Here is a 19,585-nt window from a genome sequence, read left to right as displayed (position 1 = left end):
GGTCTAGATGAAGATACGGAGGGCCAGAGGGGCTGAGCGATGTGGTCCAGGTGTTACAGCAATTGGCAGCATTATCCTTCTCCTCCATCTGTTTAAAAGGATTTCTAGACTCTGCCAGGGAAAATGAGAATGGCTGGCCTTCAGGCATGAAACACACTGCTCCCCGTTCTGATGTGCAGGGCAGCAGTTCCCCTGGTCAGCACCTGCTGCTAGAAATAGCTGATAGGAAGGAACTAAGGAGGCAAAGTACAAAGTACAAAGCCTGATTGGGAGGAAGAAAAACATACCCTTACCCCCTGCAGCCAGGTACCCCAGGAAGCTCCTGCTGTCTCCTTGGCAGCATGCGGAGAAAGGAAAGCAGGCTCTGAGCAGAGAAGGGGCCGGGGTCATCCCTTTAATTAGGCGACTAGCTGGCGAGGGAACAGACGCCGCGGCTGAGACAGGGAGTGCCCAGCGCAGAGAGATGAGAGCCCACGGGCCCTTTAACACTGAGCTAAGCGGAAGGTTGATGACAAACCCCAGGGAGTGGGTTCTGAATACGCCGGCCAAGATTTGGGGGGAACCGGTGATAAAGGAAAAGTTCAGGATAAGCGAGACGAGGGAAATGTCTATCTATATTATAGTTCCTTGAAAAGCAAGCTCTACAAAAAGGTAATCAAATTCTTAAAATACAATGTTTTCATGTTAAGTCTTCATTTCTTTTGCGCAGAGCATAAAAGATAAACTTTGAAATCAGAAAGACCTGGGTTTGAATTCTAACTACTTATTAGGAGTGTGATCTTAAGTTTCTCAGCCTCTTACCTCAGTGATCAACAGGGATAATGCTTCTCGGGAAATGAGAGTTAGAAGCCGACCTCCTGCCACAGAGTCAGATAACGAAGGCAGTCCATGTGGGTGGGTTCCTCTTTCCCCTCATTAAAACCCTCCTACATAGCAAGCCTCCTGGCGAGGGTCACACTACCACCACCTGCTGGTCACATACTAAAATTGCCAGCATACTATCCAAGGAGGAAAAAAGTGCTCAAATGTAAAAGCAGAAACTGATGAACTGACAGCAGCCTGGGGACCCATAGCTGAAACACGTGCTGGCTCCATGGGGAGGGAGAAACAACAGTGAGTGCCAAAGCGGAAACCTGTGTTTCTAGCCTGTCATTAAAACAGCCACACAAAAGCATGCTCAGAGTGGGAAACAATATGTCAACGTTAGCAACAGCTCAAATGCTTCAGCGTCACAAACCATTGTGTGGTAACCACAGATTCTAACGGGAAGACACGAGATGAAAGGGTCAGAAGGAAATGCGCATGAGCACGCACACATCTTCCCCGGAGAGGAGCGAGATGGATACGGTTTTATACTTGATGCTGACAAGGCTGGAAGAGGGCCAGGCGGAGGCGGGCTGCGTGAGAGTCACTTGAAGCAATGCGATATATTGGCGGTGATGGCCAGTCAGTGTGGAAGATGAACAGTTGGAATGAAGCAATCGGCGGAGGGGTGGGGCCAGCAGAACAACCTGCCAGTCAAGAGGCGGGGAAGCCTGGCTGCCACGGCAACAGCAACAGTTGAGGCCCTGGGGCCAAGGCTGGTACTCACAGCATCCCGCCCGGATGGGGCCCGCAGCGCAGGTGTGATGCATCTAACAGGCGTTTTGCCTTGGAGCAGTGGTTCTCAACCTTGGCTGCACATTAGAATAAGGATTTTAAAAAGATTCCCAGGTGATTCTAATGTGCAGCCAAGGTTGAGAACCACTGCCTTGGAGTGAGTTATGATAGCGAGGTGTGCTATGGATGACCCCAGGGGTCCCCTGCTGCACACAGCAAAGCTAACTCTGGGCTAGTGCTTCTAGAGAAAATCACCTACAGAAAAAGTGATTATAAAAAAAAAATCACACGCTCCCAATAAGATTCAAGAAAACCCTCAGCCAATAGCTGCTGCAGAGATAATTGCTCTGAACCTATCAATAAAACTCAGCTGCCCCTCATTGACTGCAAACACCGATTTCTTTCACCCGGGATTATAAGTTGGTGTTCCCGGGCGCACTCCGGCCATTACGGTGATAAACAGTTTGAACCACAACAGGCTCTGACATGTAGATCAATTCCGGGTCCATAAAGAATCTGCACAAGGGGTTCCAGGACAGGAATTTACAGCCACCAGTTTTATTCCCTCTCGCTGCAAAAATTACTTCTGTCAAACACTTAGGAGAGTGAGGAAAAATGTAAAAAAATTAATTTTTCATGGACTATGGGAACAGCCTTTTTCAATGCAGAAGCCCAAGATGAATATGTTTCTGCATTTAAAAAATTACGCCGAGCAGCACGCGGCACTCGGTTGGGGGGACCCCGTCCTCCGCGCTGCCTGCGAGCCCGCAGACGCCAATTTGAAACCCTGAACGGAGCTGTCTGGGTTTTCTCGGAGGGCAGATGCAGGTCTCATGTTAGCAACACCAAATTACATCAGACATTTAATTTTAAACCCCAGGTACTTAAATGCAAAGCCTCACAACAGCAATAGTCATAAAGCAGTGGGGCACGCCGCGCACGGAGCCGATTCCTCCTTCGTCCCCCCTTCATTTACCCAGCGCCTCCTCTTTTGTGCTTTGCGCACTACAAAGTGATCTCCCTCATTAGGAGCTGCTCACAGCTGCTTACAAGACAGACCCCCGGGGGACCTGAGCCTGAGTGGGGAGGACTTGGCAAAGTTCTCTGGAGCCAAAGTCTTAATTCGGTGTGGACCACGGAGCAGAGAAAAATGGCATCCCAATGTTGTTATTATGATGATGTTTTACAATAAAAGCATATTCACTGATTCATGGGCATTTGAATTCAAAAGCTGCTTAGCTTCTCCTGTCCCTGCTGCTAGCACAGTGTAGGCTTTTTATGACTCCAACATCCAAACTGAAGACTAAGGGGAAAAAGATAAAAACAATTTAAAAAAAAAAAAGAGAGAGAGAGAGAGAGGGTGGGGTTTATATCAACTGCTACGTACAAAGGTAGAGCGTGGCAGAAAGCTCTCCGTCCTGCGTCTTTTGTGATTATTTCCCAAGCACGGAAGGGAGTGTTGGTGCCTGAGTTGAGGTCTTGCAGTCCATTCATAAATGCGTTTTCTTGAAGTCGTTCGTCAGGTCCTGTGCCTGGACATTCATTAACAGTGGCTCAGGTCTGGCCCCTTGGCGACTCATGAAGGCAGGGACGGCGCCACCAGGAGGCCAGGACGATAGATACCCTCACCGCAGACAGACAGGGCTTCTCAACCCCCAGGTGTCCTGGAATCACCTATGGGGCTTGGTAACATGCTGTTCCGATCCAGTAAATCTTGGGGGAGCCTGGGACCCCACTTTTCTAGCCAACTTCCAGGGGCTGCCTATGACCATTTGAAAAGCAGGATTTAGAGCAGGGGGGAGGGGGGATGTCCGGCCCGCATGCCATATAAGACTCACAAAATCATTTGGTCAGGCCCTGCTAAGGCACTAGGAGTGAGTTAATTAATTGTTTGACCAAATAGAGCAGGCTAATTTTTAAGTCGGTAATTCTGTATGACCCATAAATAATGTTATAAATATCCAAATGGCCCCTGGCAGAAGAAAGGTTCCCCACCCCTGATTCAGAGGGTGGTTCTCAAACCTTAGCAGGCAGCATCAGTGCACGGAGGGCTTGTTCCCACACAGGTCAGAGGGCCCCTCCCATTTTAAATTCAGTCTGGATGGGACCTAAAGACCTGCATTTCCAGTCTGTCCCCCAGGGGGCGCTGCTGCCGCCTGTCTAGGAAGCACACCATGAGTTGCTCCAGGCGGTGGAGCTAAGGTCTGGAAAGAGGCCACCTGAATTTGCATCCCTGTCCTTATGAGGGTGTGACTTTGGACAAGTGATACTGAATTCTTACGTACCTATCTACCCACCAGTAAAAGGAGCCTGCAACGGTGTCTACTCCCTGGGGATCAAATGACATCATCCACAGGAAATCCTCAATAAATATTAGCTCCTATTACTACCACTGTGGTATCACTGGATTTTTCTATTTAAAATGTCAGCTGTCAGTTACAAGACGATGTTTGGGGCTCTCATTGCTCACCCCTCTCCTCTCGGCTCTCCTGCTGTTGTCCGGTTCACGCTCTCATTTTACTGCAGCTCCTCGGTTCTCCCACCTCCTGGGGCCTCCGCTCCAAGTCTTTGTCCAAATCTTATAATAACTTCCTCCTGTGGCTTTGCACAAAAAAGCCCGCCTGGTTCTTGAAGCTTCGCTCAAGTTTGATGCTCTTTCGTTAGTTTTCCTTGATTAACTCTACCGGCACCATTTCAACCGGCTTTCTCTCAAGTTCCCCATCCATATCCCACAGCAGGCTGGTACCAGGCACAGACTTAGGTTTCTCATCTCCTTGCTCCCTAACATTGGGGAGCCTACCTAGTCTTTAGCAAACATACTACATGAATTAAGAAAGGTGACCCCAGGGCATTAATATATGAGAGATCACTCTGCAAATTAGAAATAGCATTCTTACACAGGTGACCTTGCTCTCCTACAGGTGTTTTATAAATACGTGTGCGATCAACTTCTGTGGGAAGAAACTTCCAATCACACCAAGGTCAGGAAATGGCGTCTTTTCAGGGTTTGGTGGCACAGCCCATGGCACACAGGTGCAGCTAGGTGCAGGGCTATGAAGGCAAGGAACGCAAGCTAGTGAGCCTTTGTCCAGGAAAGAACTGTGTGGAAGCCCAAACAGATTGGATTTTAGATTAATGTGCTGCTTCCAACATCTTTTCTATAAAAATATCCTGAATGTAGGGAAGGCAAAGATTGGGGGTGATGCCCTTTTTTAGAAATTCATTTTTCTAACCTCCCTTCTTCCCAATGGGGAATAACTGTAAGAATAAGACTTCTGTGGCATTTCTGGATTTTTTTCTGTGATCCCCACAGCACCTAGGGGGCAGAACCTAAAACTGTCCCCCTGCAACCCGGCAGTGTTGGTGACTAGAAGGCGGGGCTTGGGGAGGACGAACATTAAGAGTTCCTCCCACCCTCCAAGGTACAAGCCACCTCCACGGAAGGTGGCGACAGAATAACCCCAATCAGCTAGTAATACTAACGCTAAATGAAAAAATCAATGCATTTTCCAAGTATCTGATAATTCAATAATTAAATCCGCGAAGTGCCTGCTCCTTTTAAGATAAGTAATGCCTATAACAATAGAAGATGCTCAGTACGGAAGACACAAACAGGTGTTGTGCTGCGCACCTTGCAACAACGCAAAGGGGGGAAGGACCCCCAGGCCGCAGGTGTGAATGCAGAGGCTCACGGAGGTGAGGGGCCGCCCGAGGCCTCCTGGGCAGCAGGTGGGGCACTGACAGTGGCGCTGATGTGTGACACAGGAAGGCCCCAGGCCTCTCGGGCAGGTGATGGCTGGGAATGCAAGTGCCCCATCACAAGGGAGTCATTTACAATGAGGAGGAGCCTGCGCATCAGGGCTTTCAAGGGACAGTCATGATCTCAGACGAAAGCAGAGAGCCTGGAAGAGCCCCTTCGCAGGGTGAAGGCCACCCCGTCCTCTCCCGCAGCACCAGAGCTGGGTGCTGGCTCGGGGGCGTTCCACTCCAACACCAAGCCGCCGCGTGTCCAGGCCCTCCCTGCCGCGGCCTCCCCATGTCCTCCTCGCTGGGTCCGGGGACGTCTTCCTTTAAGGCCTGGTGTGGAGTCACCAGAATATGGATGGTGTTTACCTGCAGCAGCAGCTGGTGGGTCTACAGGGAAGACCTGGCGCTGAATCTTTTAATTAGAACAAATTATGCTAAAATTACTCGAAAGCCCTGTCTGATAGATGACATACAACGGTGGGAATTCCTTAAACACCAGTGAGCAGGCCACAGGCAAAACGCCACAGGCAGAGCGGATGCAGGAAGCCAGCAGCCCAACGCTGCAGGACTTGATTGGCGCACACCCATCAGGGCAGTGCATGTGTTTCCCAAATAGCTGGGCCCACAGAAAAGGGGGAGACGCTCCAAGATTTCCAGGATATACTGGGAGTATTGGCGAATGACTTGTGCATTTTCCTTTGATGGAAACCCCCCTAAATGATACAAAAGGAGCACTGATGGAGGGAGCCGAGTGCAGAAAGTGAGATCCAGGGCATGAAGTCTGCCGTTATCTCTCAGTTCTGCCGTCACGTGAGCCTCAGGAAGCTGCTTGCCCTGTCTGCCTGCGGCCTCAGTTTCCCAATCTGTCAAGTGGATATGAACAGCTACACCTCCCTGAATCAAAGAGGAACAAATGAGCTGAATGGGCGACACAGCCCATCAAGGAAGACTAGATGTGCGGGGACGACACGTTGCCCCACGTGCTGCTACAGAGCGGAATGCGGAGAGCTCAGGGCGCCGAGTCCAGCCCCTGGCCTATAACAGAAGGCTGTGTGGTGGCCGCGGGTCCGTGGGGCCGTGCCTCTCTTACCACTGCTGATGGCCGAGTTTGCAATGACCGTAGCCTCACTCCACTGGTCGGCACTGGAGACAGAGTAGGACCGCTGCTGCATGCCGTCCGGTCGGCTGTTGAAGGAGCCCAGGCTGATGCCGCTGGCCATCTGAGACCCAGATGCACTAGTGACATTCCCTAGGAATAAACAAGGCGGGTGAACACGCTGTGGACTGCAGACCCCAGAAGCCAGCTCCAGTCAGTCTAAGGGGCCTGCGCACCTGCGCACAGTGGGCCCTGGCGACGAGAGAGCTGTCGTCCTGCTTACGTGGAGGCGGAAGCTTCACACAAAACAATATTCAGAGGAACGAGAGGGTGCAGTGAGCCTTGGGTGCTTGGCAAAGCATGGTGAGGGGCCAACGCCTCAGATGACTGCGCCCGAAGCAATCCCACACAAAGACACCCGGCACAACCGTCTCTAGATGGAGCCCAGGTGCAGACAGGAGACCTCCTTTAGGAAAAAGCCAGCAAGGAGGGCCCTACAGGAGCTGCCGTGTGGTAATGACCACCAAACGGGAGTCAGTTTTGGTGCCAGAGAATTGTGTCCACAGTGAAGATATACTTGACAATCAACACAAACCAACGTTCCTGGATGCATGTGCAAGGAAACCAGGCAAGTTTACCCCTGACCTTGAAAAGATGAGTCAGAGGAAAAACAACCTTAGCCGCTCCATGGCGCACATGGAGGGTGATGAGAAAGTTCCCATTGTAACTTAGGGATTTGCATTAGTTGCTCCACTTCAAAATGAATCACTTTCTGGTGACCCTACTTTTAGGTTCCATGCCTTTCTCTACCACCCCGCCGACCACACCTTGCTGCTAAGTGAGCTTGTCAGCTCTATGTGCAGAGCTTCAAAGGGATTAGGTTTTTTTTTAAACTTTCCTCCAATTGTTTTATTTTTAAAAAATATTTTTATTAGATTTATTGGGTGACATTGGTTAATAGGATCATATAGTTTCAAGTATACATTTCTATGATACAAGATCTGGATATTGCACTGTGTGCCCACCCCCATCCTCCAATTGTTTTACTTTAGAACTAATTAAGTTTTAAATTGTTTTGAAAAAACAACAAAACCTCCTGAACGAAAAGGTGTGGTTTGGGCCTTCTCTTCCCCTGGCGGGTGCTGATCCCCACACCCACTAATCAGAGTTGATTTCGGGATGAGGCTCCTCCCAAACCCCTCCTGGGGCTCCCAGGCCCCCTTCCATTTCCACAGACTTCCTTGCAGACCAAGGCGTCAGGACACTGCTAACATTGTTAGAGTGGATGAGAGTTAAATGAAAAGGTATCGAAGAGGGAAAACAACAATGAGAGGGTACACACAAGCCGGGACCCACTGCTAAGCCAGCCCCCGAGCTCGGACTGTCACCCACCGCTAAGCCACTGTAATGATACAGAAATATAACTATTTAACTGAAAATAGAAAAGTATAAGGGGAAAGAAATAGCTTCTGCCTTAAATATACAGTTTGGAGACACACGACCAGGTACTTGTCTATAAATGTAAATACATAGAGACATGTTTTAAATTGGAGGGAAACCAGTGATCCATAGAGGGGCGCGTGATGAGGTGAAGCCGGGCAGCACGCCACCCAGGGAGGTAGTCGCGGGCCAGCAGGCACACTTTGAGGCATTTCTACCAACTTGAGAAATCCATCAGTCAAACCAACTACCCCCAATGTTTTGTGAATATTTTAACCAACTACCCCCAATGTTTTGTGAATATTTTAATTTTTTTTAAAATAGATTTTTATTGATTTCAGAGAGGGAGAGGGAGAAAGAGATTGAAACATCAACGATGAGGGAGAATCACAGAACAGCTGCCTCCTGCACACTCCACACTGGTGATCAAGCCTGCAACCCGGGCATGTGCCCTGACTGAGAATCGAACTCTGACCTCCTGGTTCATAGGTTGACATTCAACCACTGAGCCACAATGGCCAGGCATGTGAATATTTTAAAAACTATACAGATTTAAAATCTAATTGTAGTATTTCATGTCAGAATTTCTGATGCTTATTTCCTACACACACACACACACACACACACTCACACACACGCGCGCGCGTGCCCAACAAAGGCTCATGGGTAATTTCATTTCTGTTCCTGAATGAAGGTTACTAATTACCTGGTCAGGTAACACTGCCATCAATTCGTTTTTTAAATCTAGACGCATGTGGCAATGCTGACCTGTATATACCACCCAGGGAGTTTTCACTTCTGAGCACCGAAGGGAGATGCTACATCTAAAACCACATTATTCTCTAAGCTCGTTAGGGCTACCATGTTCCTCGAATGGGAAGTCGTTGCCCATGAACAGTTATTAGCTAAGCGGAGGAGCTGGAGTTCCCATTGGTGAAAGAGGCTGACGACTTGCCTGACTTCCTGAGAGCAAAAGGTTTCAAGATCAAGACCACCTGAACTCAGTGGCGCCTAAACGCGGTTCTAAATGCCGCCAGGTTCTCCCTGTGCTGCAGGCGGCCACCATGCTGGGCCAGGCGGAACAGCTGGGGGTCTAGAACCCACGTGGCCGTCAACAGTCAATAAAGACAGGAAGCTTCAAATCGACCAGTTAAATGGAATTCTGACCCCTGATTAGTGAGAAGTGCGTTTAACAAAAGACCTGAGCTCTTGCTATCCAGCCACACTAGCATCACAAGTACGGAGGGCCAGCAGGGCTGGCGTTACAGACCAAAACATGGGTAGGATTGCAAACTGGGAACAGCCTGGCCTAAGTCTATGCCGATCGTGTCCCACTATAAAGAGCAAGGTTTCCTGACCGCAGGTCCTCTCTCCTGCGAAGTAACTGCTGAGTGTGCCGACGTCACCCCTGGGGAACATGGCAATGCGGATGCTCTGGCCACTGCTACTGCTGCCAGGAACTGTCACCTGTCCTTACCCAGGAGTCTCAGAGTCCCAGAAACTGGCAGGCAGGCAGCTCCCCTGCAAGGAGGGTAAGTCAGACCTCACCGTACCTGCCACCTCCTCACAGTGACCTCCTGGACTCCCTTGTCTCACCTCCTTGAACCCCTGCTGGACGGGCACAATGAAGGAGACAGAGTCCCGTCCTTACGGAAGCTACATCTAGTCCAGTGGAAAGTACCAGACAAGTCTGCATGTGGCCAAAATGCCAGGTGAGGACCACAGGAGCCGTGAGAAGGTGTGAGCAGCAGGGCATCATGCCTGCTGGACAGCTCAGGAAAGACTCGTGGATCCCTCTAGACTTTGGAATTGGCCTACCCTATACAGAACAGTATGGAAAGAGGGGATGCTACATTACCCCAGGACAACCCCACTGCTCTCCTAGCTGACTCAACTGATGGGAGGCCTTCACAGAACAGCCCATGTTTCTCTCTCAAGAGTCTTGTTTTTATTTATTTATGCATTTATTTATTCACCCTCACCTGAGGATATATTTTAAAGTAGAGGAGGAAGGGAGGGAGAGACAAAGATAGAGAGACATCAATGAGAGAAAGATTGGTCAGCTGCCTCCCGTATATACCCTGACCAGGGATCAAATCTGCAACCTAGGTATGTGAATTAAGCCAGCAAGCTTTTTGGTGTAAGGGATGACACTCCAACAAACTGAGCCATTGGGCCAGGACTCAAGATTCCTCTTTTTATTTCATATCCTTCAAACTAAAACCATACAGACACGCATAAACAGATCCACCAGAGAACATGTACAAGAATGTTCACAGTGGTATTTAATGGCTGAAATGTCCATCCACCACCGATACCTCTTAGTGTATCCATACGATGGAATGTTACACCCAGTAAGAATGGACTAACTATGACACAGGCCACAAAGGACCACAGAGAGGATGCGGAGCAGAAGAAGACAAATAAGAGAGCACCAACTGCTATGCTCCCATCCAACGGTTCCAGATCAGCAGGCAAAACTCATCCGTAAAGTGAGAAATCAGATGGCCATCACCCTCGAGTGTGTGTGTGTTTGGGGCGAGGTGTGGGCAGTGGCAGGAGGTGGTCCACAGGGCCTTCCTGAGCTGTCGGCCACCTGCTGCTTTCTGATCTGTGCACTGGTCACCTGTGTACTTACTTAGCTGTAACTTAGGATTTTGCACTTTCTTTGTGTACATTATATCGATAACATTTAACACCCCCCCGCCCCCAAAGAAACAAAACAAAACACCACAAGATCATCTGAATGGCTTGTGAATTCAGAGGTTAGGTCAGGAAGTATGAGACGTGGAGTCAGGTCGGGCGGAGACAGTTTCTCCCAAGAATGGCCCAGCCCTACAAAGTATGAGACACTGGTGTCCACAGGAAGCAGATCACAACGGCCCTCTTTGGTATTGTCTCAATATTCCCCCCACAACGCCCCCAATCGATCTGTGTTACTGGGATACACAGGCCGACTTCCTGGCCCATTCCTGAGCTCAGCAACAGTGTCTCCTCAGATACCCCATGGAGCTGGGGCTGCTGGCCGGACTCGCAGGGGGCAGCCCAATTACCATGCTAATCCCGGCCCAGGGCCATCCCTTGATGTGGGCGTGCGTGTGCGCACTGGGCCGCCCTGATTAGCTGCTTCCTTCTGTCAAAAGCCCCAGATTCTTCCCAAAGAATAATTTTAGCTTTCCGCATAGCCCTGAAGTGTACGAGTTGATTTGAAAAGGTACTTACCTCCACCATGTGCTATTTTTCTTTAAACAATTTGCATTTCAAAGTGAATACGGCATTTATATCTGAATGCACACCAGTGTGTTGCCCGAACTGATCTCAAAGGAGCAAGAAGAAGATGCTGGTTTTCTATTGAGCAAGAATGTTTTCATCCACCAAATGACATCAAAGCCAGCGTTCCTCTTTTAAGCGATAGGATTATTATATTAAAAATAGCCTGTTCTGACTTAAAAAAAAAGAAGACTCTGAAATAGGCTTTTCATAGCATTCGAGTAAAGGCTCATCAACAATCATTTCTTTTAAAATACAACACTTTGCTTAATGCCCTGTCTGATTTGGGTCCATCTTCACAAACCAGACATGACCTTGAACTAGGAAACAATAACTGGCATTTGACTTATTGCCTCAAAAAGATCCGTGACTCTCAGCGACAGGTGATACTGAAGTTCATGTACATTGAGATACTCGGGGAGAAAAACCCACTGAGGACTCTAAGAGCAAATGAGTGTAAAACAAGCATTTATTTCCACTGTGGAGCTTTAATTTAAAAAATCATAACTACAGGACTATGATGGACAGACACTCCCTTCTCCCCTCGGAGGCCTCACCCTTAGGAACATACGGAGATGACTGCTTTTGTGGGTCCATGCCCAGTCCCACGTAGCTTCCAAAGCTGTACAAGCTCAGAGGGTGAGGTTAGCTTGCAAACCTACATTCGCACCACGCCCTGCTCTGCACGCAACCGGGAAACCAGGTTTGCCGGGATCAGGACTGGATGGCGCAGACCTTTCTAACCGCGACATCACTTCTAACTAGGCCTTCACCATCTGTCCCATCCTCTAATTATGACCCCAAAAAGAATATAATTCACAACACTACCATAAAAAGTGAGACCCAAATGAATTAAGTGCCCTGAGCAGGGCCCACTGGCCTCACTATTTGCCCTGGAAATCGGCCTCCCTCCTGGCCACCAGGACTCCAGGCCAGGAGGACTGTCTCCCAGGACACATTCAGTATCTCTTCTTAAAGACGCAGGCGTCCAGGACTCTGCCTTCTGTGGTACTTGTTTTGTAAAAGTGCCCTTCAACACATCTACTGAAGTAGAAACCTTGTGTTTCTCAGACTATAATGCATTTTTCTTGGTAAAACATTTCCACAGCATGTTTACCAGAGAAAAAAGAGATGTACAGATTCCAGACGCAGTTGTAAGGGGAAATGTAATTACTACCAAATACAATACGGCAGCCAGGCTCAGGATTAAAATCCTGGAACTAGACAGTGCACTGTTATTTCCTGAAATGTGGAAACAGTTCTTTCATTCTGACTTCTCCCTATTCTAATTATGATGCCAATGGGGAAAAATGGGAGTCTTTTGTCATATAAATTTCTTAAAGATTATCTTACAAAATGATACAGATATAAAAGTAATGAGATAGAAGTCTACAAAAATCCATCTAATAGGTTGTCTCTATATTAAACATAGAATTCATTTTTCTTATGACTACGAAAAAGATGTGATTTTATATTATACTTCTTTTAAAAATTAAAAAAATTTTTTTAGAGTGGTAGGAAGGAAGGAGGCAGAGAGAAACACTGATGTTTGAGAGACACATTGATTAGTTGCCTCCAGCACCCACCCCAACCAGGGCCAGCTATCCAACCTGCAGCCCAGGTATGTGCCCTTGACTGAGACCCTCTGGTGCATGGGCCAACACTCTAACCACTGAGCTCACCAGCAAGGGCTATATTATTCTTCTTTGATATTTTCCATTTCCTTCCATTTTCCATGTTGTTCCATTATCATCATAATAATTTTAAATAGTATATAACATCTTACTGATTAAATGTAGATAATTTATATTACTGTTTTTTTTGTTGTTTTCTTTTTTACTTCTGGATAGTTTTGGTTGTTTCCAGTCCCTCATTATTATAAACAATACTGCAAAGGACATCTTCTACTTTCAGATATTTTTCTTAGGATAGAATCCCAGAAGAGTTATTACTGGGTCAAACAGCATTAGCATCTTTCTGACTCATGATATATGTTTCTAATTAATTTTCTTAATGCCCAGTGGACTAAAAAAGGTGGAACTTGGCATCTGAAAAACAGTTCAGTTCATTTTGTAAAATGGAAAATAATAACAATGAAATGGTGATAATAATATGCCCATGTAGTTGGTGTAAGGCTTCAATTACATAAACTACCCTGTAAACTGCAAAGCCTCTGCAGGTATTCACGGTTTTTAATTTTACCAACAGTGAGTTTTCCTTTTCTCTTTAGTCTATTTTTTAGTAAAAGTTTAAAAGGGTGGTGTTGCTAATTTTGTTTGACTTTACAATCTAAGAAGTCTGTTTTATGTATGTTTTTCTCGCGAACGTGTTTCTTGGTGTGTAAGCTGCTCGTGTTGTTCGCCTCATGTCTGTGTTTTAGTGTCGTAGTCATCCTCACTGTGTGTGAGCCCTAACATTCGTCACCCAGTGGCATTTCTGAACATCTATGGTACAGGGTCAGCTGAGCAACACTCCCGAGTACTTAGGTACAATCCATTCCTTGGTATGGGCTGCAAGATTGAATTTGTGTGCAATACAGTAATAATAAGGTATGACACAAAAGGAGGACAAAACTAAGGATTTTCTTTTAAGCAATAAAACACGATTATGGCATTCAACTAATGTCTTATAAAAAACAAAGTCCAAGGAGCCCAGATCTTGTCCTCTAGATTCTTATTTGGTGATATACCCCCAACAAATCAATTGCTTAGGTTTGCCATGCACAATTTTAACTTTGAAACACTGTCCGTCCTTTATTATGATAAATGCAATAGGTGTGTTTTGCACAAAATTCATTTTGATTTGACTGCACTGTTTTGAGGGGAGCTTTGTTGGCTCCTACTGAATTATCTAATCCCTTTGAGGGAGGAAGCCAAGGTGGTCACAGGACTCCTCCCTCCGAAGAGCTCGCTTCAACTTCTCTCTCCCATTCCTTATGGAATCATCTCTTGGGAGCAGGTACAGAAGTCATGTAGGGTGAGGGCACCAAGGAACGCCTGCGTCCATACTGAGGACGTGAAAGCGGGCTTCCTGTGTGTGAGTCGGGATGCGCTGGGGTGTGAGCTCTCACTAGCTGTCCCCCCGAAAGACGGACTTCCTCTGTGGGCGGGTAATGGCAAAGCACTGGGCACAAGGCCTGCGATAGCAGAATGCCACGACTGCTCTCCATCCATTCTCCTACTGATGTGGGTATGGGAGTGAAGCAAGCAGGCCCATCACAGACTTGGCTCCATGCAGAAGGGCTTTCCCAGGGCCCAGGTTCCAGCTGAGGCCCGGCCAGCGGTCGGATACCTCCGTGAGGCAGCTGGGACTATTCCTAGAGACCCACCTCAGCACCCACCTCTCCTGTGGCTGCTCTTCCCACGCTGCCCATGAAGCATGATGCCAACGCCTGAAACACTATTTCACCAAACATACTATTTTTTTTTTGTGTTAATCCTTACCTGAGAATTTTTTTTACCATTGCTTTTTCAGAGAGAATGGGAAGGAGGGAGGGAAGGGGAGAGAGAGAAAGCGAGAGTGAGTGAAACATCGACGTGAGAGAGACACATCGACTGCTTCCCGCGCACGCCTCAACAAGGGGGGCAGGAAGCGAACCTGAAACCCAGGGACATGCCCTTGACCGGGAATCAAACCCTCTGGGCCAATGCTCTAACCACTTAGCAGAGCCAAACATACATTCAGGGCCAAACATACATTTTTTGAAAGGGGAAAAAAAGTTTCTGAAGCAATTTTCACTTACTTAAAGGGACTCTGTTCCCATAGAGATGATACAGCTCAGTATCTAACACCCCTCTTATGCATTTAATTGAAATCACTAAGGATCAAGTTGCTCTTGTCAGTTCTTACAGCAAAGCACACTCCATTTAAAGTTTCCTTAAACTGGACAGTGTGATTTTGATTTGTGCTGGCACTGTGTCCCGGCGATCCTGACCAGAGAAGGTGCAACGGAGGGGCTGCTGTCTGAAGGGAGGCAAACGGCACTCATCCTCAGTGTCTATCACTTACGTCGAACTGGATACAAATATTCACTTAATTAAAAAATAATTGCTGGGTCACAAAACTGGGAGAGGATAACAAAGGAAGAGAAATAATGGTTTATGCCTCAAAGAGCTTACAATTTAATGATGGGAACAATATAAAACAAATTTGCCTAAATCTCAGTGGGAGAGATGTAGCAGCAGAAATAGCTGACCGTAAGACTGCATTTGTCGTAAAAGCTGAAGACGCTGCAACTCCGCAGCTGAATTTCAGATGAACCTAACTTCCTGAAATTTCAGTCCAAGAGAAACCTCACAAAACATTTACTTTCTCCGCCCCAAATAAAAACTTTTTAAATAGCCACTGACACCTACTCCAATAAAACCTGGTTTATGAAAGCAGATTATCATCATATGATACTGATTTTTGGATTATTGTGCAGCCAAATAATTCACCACCAGGAAGGCTTTCCTTTGCAAGCGTGCCACCAAGCTGCTAGAAAAGCATTTAGCAAACACACCCGCTTTATACATCAGAGGAGTCAATGTTGTAAACAAAGTCTCCAGTGTGGGAAATTAACGGGGGGCCGGGCAGAAACGGGGCGAGGGGCCAGGTTCTGAGGTTCTAACGAGCGAGAGGCGTGGGACTCCACAAACCAGGAGGAGACACACGGGGACATGCACAGCCCATTGGTACACGGAACAGACTCCGGAGTTATTAAAATGTTTTCTAGACCATTTGAAACTAAACAAAGAAAAACTTTGTTTCTATGAGACAACCACAGATCGGGTTTGGCTGTTGCGTTATTTTATTTTATTTTTTTTAATAGCTATTACCACTGTAACAGCAGCTTAGCGACGCGGCGTCTGCAGTGTGAGCAGTTTTGATAAACAGCCTCTGCGGGCCACACAACGGGGATAATGTATCCTTAAGTACCGCCAATGAGCTGCCATTCTGCACAGCCAATTACTTCTGTGCGTCTGTCACTCAAAGGAAAAATGACTGAGCCCATTAGATGAAACCTTTGTCACTGTTCCTAATGCACTCTTAGGCCTCATTAATCTCCGGGAGCAGCAACAGAGCCGCCGGTGCCTCATCGCCTCCCCCGAACAGGCCCACGTGAAGCCTCTCATCTCTCCCCCAAGTGCACCGCGTTAATCAAGCTCTCCTTATTACCCAGTCCCTGTCACGGCGGAGAGCGCGCTCCCTCTTAAATGCTCTCATTATGACCCATCTTTAGAGCCGGCTAAGTGGAAAAAAAGAGAGAGGGAGAGAGGGAGAAAGAGGACGGGAGAGAAAGAGGAGAGGAAAAAGCAAGTCCGAGCGCATTAATATTCATGACAATAATTAGTATTCTAGGTCACTGAATATTCATGCTATTAGTTTGGTTTTTTATGGGTTTGCTGGATGTCCTGATTACTGAAGTGTGGAGGAAAACAGCATGGTTGAGACTTTAGATGTCAACGGCAGTTCAATACTGAAAACATATCGAGATCCCGCCCCCACCCCTGCAAATGCAGCCTCAGCCCTCCTGAAGGCTGTACCGTTCTGAAACCCCTGGGGGCCTGAAGTGGGGAGAGGTGGGGAAGGAGGAAAGGTTTCCTGTGACAAAGCGTCCATCTGGTTAGGATAAACACACAGTCACAGTTGCCAACAGCCAACAAAGACCCTCTTTAGGGACAAGGAGGTATCTGTCAGCTCTGAACGCGATGTCACCATCAGGATGCAGGAACAGAGATGAGGGGACGCACAGACCTGGAGCACTGAACCCCGTGGAGACCTGGGAAAGCCCCAAGGACACTTCTCCTGCCTGGCCGGGTCGCTGCCATCCCAGGGGAATGCTGTCTGCTGGGGGGCACGGGTTTTAAGTCTAACCCTTTGTGTCTACACAAAGGCTTTATACATAGACATTACTGCATTTAAAAAATTAATTCAAAAACAACTGCTCTGCTGTCCTTCCTCTTCATTAACGATGAGCACCCCTGCTGTGATGGATGGACGCCTGATGCAGCTCTGGACAGTCACTCACCTTGGCCAAGCTTTGGAGAGGCCCCGGTGTGTGGTCCTCCCACGAAGAGACGTGGTGCCATCGTCCCATTTTCAAGACGAGGAAGCTGGTGCAGACAACTGCACAAGGTCCCAAGATGGGGTGTGGGATTCAATTTAGTTTTTCTGACTCCTGGGGCTGTTGTGTTTTCCTGCTCTCTACTTGAATGTCAAGATAATTGTCACAGAGGGTATCATTCTGCCAGAGTGGCCGGCCAAAAACTCAGTCAGAAACTGCTTGGACATCTGACTGCCTTCTCTGGAGGGTACCTGAAGTTACAGGTGGGTAGGTTCTCTAAAATGGGACTTCGGATTGATTCCCATTAGAACTGTCAGTTCTGAGCCCGAGGAACGGAAAGAGCAGATACTACATGGTCTTTCTGAATGACTGAGCTTGGAGAAAGGGGAAGACGAGATGGAGAAGGGAAATTCAACAGTCCCAAATAAATATCTTTTGGATTCTTCTGTTCCTTTTTTTTCCTTCTTTTTGTTTTTCCTCTGGAGTAGATGCTGAAGCAATTTTTTCCAAAAAAGCCACCGAGAGGAATGAAGAACTTATATGTATGTGTGCATAATAACCCATGAATAGACAACAGCGTGTTGAAGGCCGGGGGTGGGGGGAGGGTCAATGAGGGAGAAAAAGGGGATATCTGAAGTACTTTCAATAAAGATAAAAAATTTTTTTGAAAGTCTTTTTTTCTACTTTCACACCTGATTGATAATAGTTTGCCATTGCATAGGCTTCCACGTTCAAAGTTATTGATCCTTAGAAGGGAACTCTTCCATTATCTCGCAGTAGTGTTGTTAGAGGTGAAGATTCCATCGTTCCCTTCCTTTGTAGGTAACCTGCCTCTTCTCCTACCTCATTGGTTCTCTACGTTTACAGAGCCTCCTCCCCCATCCATCTCGGTGCCTGACTCCTCAGACAGGAAGGCCCCAACATGTCCTCCTCACCTCTAGCATATTTTCTTCTGTTATATCTTAGATTCCCCACAGTGTTGTTAGCCATGTTATTTAGAATATTTAACTTACCTAGTCAATCTTTTTTAATTTTCAATAACCCCTTGGTTTTTCAACCTTTTGTTTCATTTTATGGATACAATAACTAATCTCTTAAATCTTTCTGACGATAGTAGTTATAATTTCACCAAAAATTATAAACTAACAGAATGGATTAACAAGACAGATACAGGAGCTAAATGAGAAAAGTGTTAACTTTACTAAGGGATAGAAAATAAATCTGAATAAAATGGGAAACAATTGAGTTCCACGATAGGAAACTGGTCAAGATGTTTTTCCACCATTAATTGACAGGGTAAAAGCAGTGACAATTGGAGTCACATGAGGTTATTTTTAAGGGGAAGGAGTGGGTTTCAAGTTATTCTGAAGTTTATTGGAAAAAACAAATGCATGACAATAGCCAAGAAAAATTGGAGGATAAAGCCAGTGTGGTGAATCTGCATCACGTCAATGTGGGAATAGCAGATCAAAGGAATACATTCTTGAGTGCAGACACAGAGCTCATTTAATTAAATGAGTTAGTTTACAATAAAGGGGGCCAATAGAATAAAGGGGGAAGGGAAACATTCACCAAAGAGAGAAAGAACAGTTAGTTACCTATTTGAATTAAGTTTAATTAGATGTCCTATCACATATACTAGACTCAAACAAATTAAAGGTGGATTAGTGATTAAAATTTTTTTAAAGGATCTGGAAGGTATATAGTCATTCGTTATACTATTGTTTCAACTCTTCAGTATGTTGGAAAACTTTTATAATAAAAAGTTGAATATGTCTAAAAAAAAGAAACACTGCAATGACAAAACTCAGCAATACACATATATGAATTATGTTCTGATTTCAAGATGATTGAAGGCTTTCTAAGTAGAAACCAGAGAAGTAAAAGACATGACTTGATAATATATTAAAAAGGGGGAGCCTCTAAATGTAAATAAGACCATGCAGTATAAAAAAGCTAAGAAATTGGGGAAATATTATAAAGTGTTGATATCCTTACTATACCAAGAGTTCTTACATATCAATAAGGACAAACAAGCACCCAGCACAAAAATGGGCAAGAGATACCTCTAAACAACTACAAGTATGACCAATAAACATGTGAGATGCTCAACCTCACTACTAATTGAAGAAATCCAAATACACCAAGCATGGGGTATTTTTATCGCTTATCAGATTGGCAGAGAGTCTAAAAATGATACTTAAATAGCAATATTAGCAAATGTGTGGGGGTTAAATGGGCACTCACTTTATGGATGGAGGGTCACTCATATGCAACCTTTCTAGAAATTAATTTGGAATATGAATCAAGAGCCTTATAAATGCTTATACCCATTGACTGAGTCACTTCACATATGGACTTTTTTTAAAATCCTCACCCGAGGTTAT

At 46.4% G+C, this 19,585-nt stretch overlaps 1 protein-coding gene across 2 annotated transcripts in view; it reads right to left on the bottom strand.

The window, feature by feature from the left end:
• The window catches only part of AGAP1 (ArfGAP with GTPase domain, ankyrin repeat and PH domain 1), a 417,400-nt gene that overhangs the window by 108,791 nt on the left and 289,024 nt on the right, over positions 1-19,585 (bottom strand). The window contains exon 13 of one of the 2 annotated variants that reach the window (XM_006760461.2): positions 6,437-6,595. The exons of the other annotated variant lie outside the window; for it this stretch is intronic. Within the exon in view, the coding sequence (XP_006760524.1) occupies positions 6,437-6,595 (159 nt within the window). The remainder of the gene's footprint in view (positions 1-6,436; positions 6,596-19,585) is intronic. 2 annotated transcript variants of the gene reach the window in all.

The sequence above is a fragment of the Myotis davidii genome, unplaced genomic scaffold, assembly GCF_000327345.1.
Source record: "Myotis davidii unplaced genomic scaffold, ASM32734v1 scaffold370, whole genome shotgun sequence".
Classification (NCBI taxonomy): Eukaryota; Metazoa; Chordata; class Mammalia; order Chiroptera; family Vespertilionidae; genus Myotis; species Myotis davidii.
Note: the sequence above shows the minus strand (reverse complement) of the source record. Positions and strands in the feature narration are given on the sequence as shown.